The following is an 8,436-nucleotide window of genomic DNA, read 5'->3' as shown; positions in this document are numbered from 1 at the left end:
CCTGTGATTTCTTCTGTGACGTTGCTGGTATTATGAATGATTTCTGACGCTGGTCTTCAATTGCCTGCACAAAATTATGACGAATCCGACCTGTACGCACACTGTCAATAAATGCTCAAAGACGATGAGATTTAAACAGCATTGTAGGACAGCCAGAATGGTAAGGAACAAATACTCCGGCAAAATAGTATCCCAAGGTTTGGTTAGCTCGTTTGAAATCAAAAGAAACAAACTCGCAGGGGTTTCAGAATATTGTCGCATTTCTGTGTAGCCGATTTTAAGAAAAATGTGTTGAATTGTTCACATTCAATCCGATCTAACCACCGTTTGGTTTCACCAGAGCAAAAGCTCGTGCACTTATTTGCTACGGGCACTTGTGCAGCCCTCCCACAATCCTGAGGAACCTGCATTCCGAAATTCCTAGTCCTTTTTAGAGTACCCACAGCGAGCTAGGCAGAAAAATAGTCAAATTTTTTGGGCGTTATGTACGTAATACTGATTGGACCTAATTTTAGAATGCTGCTAATATCAGTATGCTGCTATCAGGATTGTTGCTCTCCAACATGGACCACTAGTGAGAGGAGTACAACCTTCGCCGCGGAATCATCCACTAGAAAACGCCAAGTGAACAGTCACAGACTGTTGGACAGGGAAGCCAAAATCTCATATGCATCGTGTTTACAAAAACTGAATATCCATCTTCTCCTCGAAAGTATCAGCCTGAACTTTCCTGAATATTCATTGACTGTTCCTCGAATGCAAGCAAACGAGACTCCACAAATTCCTTAATAGATCTCACTTTTCAAGAGACGCGAAGCGGATTTATGAGAAAACATACTACTCACATGTCCTCAAAAGTAGTATCCACCGCTATACCATCGTTGTTTGACTAGTAAGTGCATGATGCTGAGAACTCAGTCATGAAGTACAAGTGCTAGCGACCAATTAATGGAGTCAGAAGTTGTCGTCACACAAGCGAAACAAACTACCGCCGTTCGGATTCGAGAGAAATACGGAATTATTCCTTTTTGCCTTAATCGATTAGTCTGTAATCTGCAACAGGGGCTTCGTAGTTATCACGACCTTCGTCGATCAGCTCAGCTAGTAAAGTTGAAACAGACTAGGGCGATGAGCTTTCGCAGGTGCGAAGGCAGATTCAACAAGAATTCAACTTGCTGATAGAATTTGTAAAGTAGTATCGTAGTTCTGGGGATGAGGCAATGAAATTCATCAGTGTATTGCGTTTAAAGTGAGCTCTGTGAGAGAACTGTGTGAACCAGATAGGAACCAAAGTGTTTTCTGTCTGAAAACCAAAATTTTGCATCGCTGACCAGATTGCTTACTTCTTCCTCTAAAATCTCCTCAGTGAACTCGATTTATTGATTCGGTTACAAAAGTGATGGGCAGTCCGCCTGTTGTAAACATTTTCGGGTTAAAAAGTTGCCAGTCAATAGGTGATTACTTGATCTGATTTATCTTGTGATTAACGAATGAGTGGCTCTATGTCCTATCTAAGTGAGAGATGCAGATTACAAACAATAGAACATATATGTCATATCATTCCGTTTATCTGTATACATACACACACCCCAACATTCTTTGGTCATTGTAAAGCAAAATGCTTTTTAGACCAATATAACCTTGATTTACCTTGGTTTACCTTGATTGGTCACGATGCTCTTTAGCCGCTCGCGGTCAAACTATTGGCTGTTCAACCACTAGCCTGAAGGTCTAACGTTTGAAAGTCGCTGAGTTTTATGAGATGCGCACTGGTAGTGAGTTCAAACAAGGTTGAGGCCGTAGTACAGTGATTCAGCATAGATTGGCTTTGCTGACGGAAAGAAATCTCCATCAGAGACTGCCAAATCTGTTCAAATCACCATCAAACGGGCAATATGCCAGCCACAAAGCTGGTGATTTGCCACTCAAAAACGAACATTACTCTGGCTGTATCCTAATCGGTTAAATTTAAGACTTAAAAATGGCTCCAAGCATGACTCTAAATATGGAATTTGCCCTGAAAGCATCCTTGATTTGATTTTAATTTATTTGAAAAGAAAACCATATTTACTGTTCCTAGCCACTTCAGTTCTTCCATGGAACCAGCTCTTCCAAAAATAAATTCCGAATCTGGCGGCAAAATTCTTCAGATAGTACGTAGAAAAATTCCTTGACTCCGTGTCCTGCTGCTTCAGGAATGCTGAGTGAAGGGGGACATCATCCTGGTTGAAAGCACTTTTTAAGCTTTCAGAAATGCTCTCTATGAGTATAGCAGGACATATTCAAAGAACATGATAAGGTATAAGATTCGCACAACATTACCGTTTGTCAGGACTTTTGGTCTCTCATGAAACTAGACCTGTAGTCGGGCATTATTTGAAGTCGATAGCCTGAAACACGACTGACCCGTAGCTGCCAGAGTATCTCCTAGTTCATCCAACCGGGCCCTTTATTGCTTAATTTTTGGACGCACCGCTATTCGGCAGTCTCCACAGATATGCGACAAGGTTCATGCTGACTGCGGATGATGTGACCTTGGACGACGAACGTTTAGTGTGCTCGAGTGTCTCGGTATGACATGCTGTCTAAAGAATTTTTGTTTGATTTCCATTAGCCATGTGTGGCTACAAAACATGGCTGCAGGTTATCGCCAATGGAGCAATTGATTTCCATATTTGTTCCTTCGGCATTTGAACAACACAAAGAGAGACTGTGCTATACTAATATACCTAGATCGAGTCGTTTGTATTTGAAATACTCGCTAATGCCAGTTTGCTCTCATTGACACGAGTAACTTTAGGCTGAAAGTCACAAAATCAAAAAGTTCAGCAGGAACGCTTGGTCATCACAATTTTCATCTTCCTCATCTGTTTCGTGCAGTGATCATGTGACCTGCAGAATCGTTCATCTCAGCTATCGATTAGGATATTGCTTAACCTGTGAGTATTCGGGCTGCGTACCATGGTTGCACACTAACCTGAAGATAATGGACTTACCAGCTGGACAGAAGGAAGGAGATATCTTCTGCTCGGCAAGCCCTACGAGTGCTCCGTAGCCCACCGTAAAAAATGACACTTTGAAAGCTACAACAAGATAAACTCATCGAATGATGTATCGTTTCTGGGGTCAGTGCGCGCGTTGAGTTATTGTGGATGACATGTGGACTTCCACACCCGAAAGCATCATCTTGATGGATCGTCATCTAGGTGACAGACAAGAGGTTTACTCAATCAAAACTCTGGACATTTTAATGTGACTTCAAATAGCATGGCTACCAGCTCTCGCTAGTGAATTTTTAGATTTGATCAGGCAAATGATTTGGAGCTTTCCAAAATCGTATTCAGTGACGTTGTTCTAAATGTGCAATGTTAGCTCCCCGAGGATGAACTGTGGGGTAACTCTTCTAAAACGAACTTTATTGCAGTGTCTCCGCTCAAAGGAAACTTTTTGAAGGCACGCTAAAACGCATCCTTGCACGGGAAGGTCATTTTACAACAACTTTTCAAAACCATACTGAATGCTTTTCAAGAGCAAGGATGTTTTAGAAAGGTTTGTGTGTAACCTGCTGTAAGAAGAAGGGAGAAAACGGTCTAACTGTAGCGACCTGTCGGTGAATAGCTGCCATGCCCACCTTCCCCGGGAGCAAACACTAGGGCCAAAGTAATGTCAGAATAGCCAAACGTAGAAAAAAGCAGTCGTGATTCAGACGTCAGATTCGAACCAAAAATCTTACGATCAGTTCTTTCAAGCTTGAAATACCGATCCATATCGCGCACGGCTTTCATAAACTATATCAGTCTTTCTCAAATTGAGCGACTGTAATGTAAGCATTAAACTGAGAAAGTTGTAAAGAGGTGGACAGCTTTCTCGTCAACTTACCAAACTTTAACTAAAATCAGAAACTTCTAGCAATTTCTACAATGATTTCCTGTGTATCTGGAAGTCACTCACGCTTGACCACCCATCACACATCCTTATCAGTACTGACACGTACCATCTATTCATCCATCTAGCGGAACGACTGCGAAGCTCATGTAAATCGCGAGGGCAAAAGGAAACAAAGTGGCCTGGACACTCAAAGTGAAAGAGCCTTTCTGCGGAGTCAGATGGCCAGTCTCAGACGTGTCTCTGTGCTTACGCCGTGTGCGCCCGAATTCTTCACTTCAAGATCACAGTAGTCCCGCTCATTTGTTTGTGTTACTTTCACCTTCAAATTCGCTTATCAGAACAGCTCGTAGTTCACACTGATTTGTCCAATCCTTGATTTTTGAATGATCATCCGTACGACACCAAATTTATTGGTAATGCAGATGGACTAAGGTTGTACAGGATCACCAATAGAAAACGTTTGCTCTGGGACCGATGAGAATCTTACAGGTTGAGAGAACCAGATATAAAAAAAGTCACTTGATAGGGACGCAGATCATGGTGAGATAAAGACTTCAAAAATATCAATCCCCATTTTTATTTGTTACGACTGGAATGGTGCCTTTTATGGTATTATGAGCAGGTCAAGGGTTGCTGTGTTACCATACAAACATGACTGGTTAGCAGCTGGAGTGAAATCTGTGGATGACGAATCATAAACGGCCATAAAGAATGTAGGATTCGAGGAATACACCAGTTGGCAAATCAATTTGGTTTTCACGAAGTGTTTTGAGCAACCTTGTGAGTAGTTTCCTTTATGAAAATATGCTGCGATATTTCGAGTATCGTGCCAACTGAATCATGAGGCGGCCTGTGTGCAGCAAATTAAGCTGCAGAATATCATGAACGAGAGTTTCCGTTGAGTCTCTCGTGGAAACCAAATTGACTTGCAAATTAATATATTTCTCGAAAACAGTTCAATTTGGGTTCAAGTAGAGCACAAGGTTGACGGAAACTCGGGGACTGCGCCTACCTGATGAGCCCGAACTGGAAGGGCGAAACCGGTCGTGGGCTGTCGAAGAGTTTTCGGCAACCTTGTGAGTAGTTTCGTTTGTGAAAATGTCGGATTCGATTCAGTGGTGAATGCTACGACTGTTGACTGCATTCATACACGCTTTAGTGGCACATTCGCACCCTCTATATGAATAACTTTATGACGATACTCCCATACGAAGTAAAGTGGGGGGACCGGTTGATATGAATAAAAGTTGTTCTTCCTAATGAACGGCTTAACATTTTCAAGATAAAATTCCGAGTTTGAAAATGGTATGAAGAGGATAGTCTCACAAATTGTAATAAGTAGTCCAGTTGGGTGATCGAACTGAACATTCGCCGTTCTTGTCTCATGTATCTCCAAATGAAAGCCGTACCGCAGTTTAGAGTTTCGGTGTAAAAAGAAACTTCAGGACAACTGACGGTTTTCGTCTATTTCGCGCAAATATTTTGCATTCAGATATTCAGTTTGTTGAAAGAAGACAAATCCTGAGTTCTGATGCAATGGGTTCCAGGGTTTTGAAGGTCAGAGTACAAAAACTATTTGTTAATAAGACGTTGACTCTAATCGTCCTGTCATCCTAACGGAAGAGTTTTCGGGTACTGCGCCGAGCCTCGGCAGTTTCCTCGAGGTTTACGAGAACTCGATTGCCTGTTTTGACCCAGGTATCATAAGTTCACCTGCGCAAAAAAGTTCCGTATTGATATTCAAGCTCAAATGACCGCCAGCAACCGTGTACCAAAAAGAACCTACGATTATGTGTCCATTGGCAGTACTTGTCGTAAATGATTTCAGGAACGCACACCACTCTGACGTAACGTCGTGTCGTTCAGGGTCCTTGAAGTCATCTTCGATTCATCAAGCAACCATCAGCTTATCATCATTGTTTGAATGTTTTTATTCGTTGACTAGTTCCATTGGTTGGTTAAACGAGACACTATACCCGATACTAATTGGTTAGATGATGATACTCAAGTATTTTGGAATTTGATGGGCCAATAAAAACAATAATCTTTCGATGGCAGAGTGTGAAGTGAGAACTAAGTTGAGGAGTCGAGTTTTTTAAACGATAGGGTTTTCCTAGTGTTGGACGGGCTAGTAAAAGTTGAAAATGTGTATTCTGATTACTTTGCTCTATGTTATGCATTACTACTTGAATGGTATTGAAGCCATCGAGTAAGTTAAACGTTTCTAGTGACGAACCTACCCAAAAAAGACTTTCGGGAGATCGATTTTTAGGAAATGCTACAAAAATTCTACGAAGGGAGACGAACCTAGTTCCATTTTTTCTCGGAAGCGATGTAGTTTTGTTTGCATTGTTTACCTCGTGATTAGCTCTGTCCTTTTTTTACAGTAGCCATCGGGTCAAACCGACAATTGTTCAGAATGTTTTTGCACATTGGAGCACCAATTACGTGGGTTGCGGCAAAGGATTCTGATATTCCTAACTGGGAAACACGTGAGAAGTTCGACCCGAAAGAATCAGTCACCGGGCATCAGTTGAGAAAGTTCTTTGATTATAACTATGGAGAGTGTCACGTAGTCGGGAATATTGTACGAGACACACTGGAAGTGAGTCACATATATATATAAACTGAAACTTATGGATGCACTCCAGATTGGTGGGATAGACCTCGAACGAATTCAGTTTGGTTTGATCACCCACGCTTTGAATTCGCATTTGTTGACTGAAGATGCGGACGGCTTCCTCGGACTGGGACCCCAGGCTTCTAGAACCAATTTTGAGCGCACATTTATGGATTATATGGCCGATCAAAAGCTCTTCGGGTGTCGGAGATTCGGATTTATATTCAACAAGTTAGTTGTCTTCGTTATTAAAATATCCTAATCGTTCGTTCATTTGTTCACTCGCTGGTCAACTCAATTTAAATATTCCTTCTGTCTGACATTCAGTTCGTCTTCAACATACCTTGCTGACCAAATACAATTATCCGGAAATAGCATATGCTGTTAAACTTTCGAAAGTATACTACTGAAGGGTCTGAGTAGTACGGGAGTACAAAAAACTACCGGTTACGCCTTGTCTAGGGCTCATCAGGCAGACGTTGTATCCGGAAGCATTTTTGGTAATGTATTCGCCAGTAGGCCAATGTGTGTGTACTGTGATGAAGGAATTCACTACCATACAAATGTAAACCATTGGTGTTTCACGTGATCCAAGTAACATTTCTGACGAGAGGCTTGCATCCAATTTGATGCATTGACTGACTGAACCCCGTAAGACTAATAGTAATAGAATATATGGACCTAAACAGAGGCAGTCGAGGTGATGTGTTGGAAACTGAAGGACGGCTAGACACTTACATGTGAGGTGCGCGTAGTTGTGTGGTAGATGATTTTTTCTGAGTGTTCCGTTTAAAACAAACCTTTCCAAAGCAAATAATATTAAAAATGCTTTGTAATAATATTTCAGTGGGGTGGAGGGCGCCGGCTACATTGCTTTCGGTAATGACGTCGAGACACACATCAAAGGGGAGCTGGTTTTTGTGGACTCTACAAGTGTTACGAATTGGCAAACTGAGCTTACCAAGTAAGTGGTTTAGGTTTCCGTTTAAACAAATTTTGGGATTATGCACGAGTACAAACATTTGTGTTTCTTTCGTCTGTTTACTCTCTTGTCTTGTAGGATCATGGTAGGAGAGCATACTGTGTACGTCGGTGCTCGGGCTACCCTCTTCGACACACTTTATAAATCTGTCGTGTTACCCAGCGAGGTCGCGAAGAAAATCAACGAATTGCTCGAGCCCACAGGTAGTGTCGGGCCTTTCACAGTCATGGACTGTGAAATGAAACAAGGCTTACCTGATATCACGTTCGCATTTGGAAGTACGCAACTTGTTCTCAAAAGCCATCAGTATTTGGCCCGGGTAACGACCTCTGTTTCTTGAATCTGTCCATTTTAGTTCTGCCCACTAGAATGATAGGTTCCTAATCAATTCACGTTCCAACTTCATTCGATTTGATTGCAGATTGAGAAAGATGGCCGGGACTATTGTGTGAATATATTCGCAGAGGCCGATCCAACAGCCTTCCCGTCCGCCATAATGGGAATGAGTTTCATTTCGAAATTTGACACTTTGTTCGATTTGGACCTAATGAGGATTGGATTTGCGTCATTGGGCCGATGAAAACATCCAAATTAAAGAACAACGCTTAGTGCATCGTTTTGTCTCATTTCTTTGGTTAAAATAAAAACCTTCGCGCTAGGACTTTGGATGTGGAATACTCAACAGTCTACTGGAGCACTGGGCAGCAAACTTCCGGCAGTGAGTGATTATTGGTATGTAAAAGTTTGGGTCAGAGACGAACCGATTCAGGTAAAAATACAAATTTCAACGAACGGATGCAGTAAATAATCGAAAATCAAATCGTTCAAATATTGCATCCTTTCGGTGCATAACTGCGATGCTACCAGAAGGAGGCACGAGGGCTGGGATTCTGCCGGGGTCCCCAAGCCTAGACGTGGGACGTTGGGACGCGAAGGTCGGGTTCGA

At 42.1% G+C, this 8,436-nt stretch overlaps 1 protein-coding gene across 1 annotated transcript; it reads left to right on the top strand.

The window, feature by feature from the left end:
- Positions 1-6,524: 6,524 nt before the first annotated feature.
- On the top strand, positions 6,525-8,070 carry T265_03432 (hypothetical protein; the record flags this gene model as incomplete). The annotated part of the gene is made up of 4 exons (XM_009167916.1): positions 6,525-6,739; positions 7,356-7,472; positions 7,569-7,809; positions 7,912-8,070. The coding sequence occupies 4 exons, from the start codon at positions 6,525-6,527 to the stop codon at positions 8,068-8,070; spliced, it is 732 nt and encodes a 243-aa protein (XP_009166180.1).
- Positions 8,071-8,436: the final 366 nt, after the last annotated feature.

The sequence above is a fragment of the Opisthorchis viverrini genome (assembly GCF_000715545.1).
Source record: "Opisthorchis viverrini unplaced genomic scaffold opera_v5_49, whole genome shotgun sequence".
NCBI classification, from domain to species: Eukaryota; Metazoa; Platyhelminthes; class Trematoda; order Opisthorchiida; family Opisthorchiidae; genus Opisthorchis; species Opisthorchis viverrini.
The sequence above is the reverse complement of the archived record's forward strand: the minus strand, read 5'-3'. Positions and strand labels throughout refer to the sequence as shown.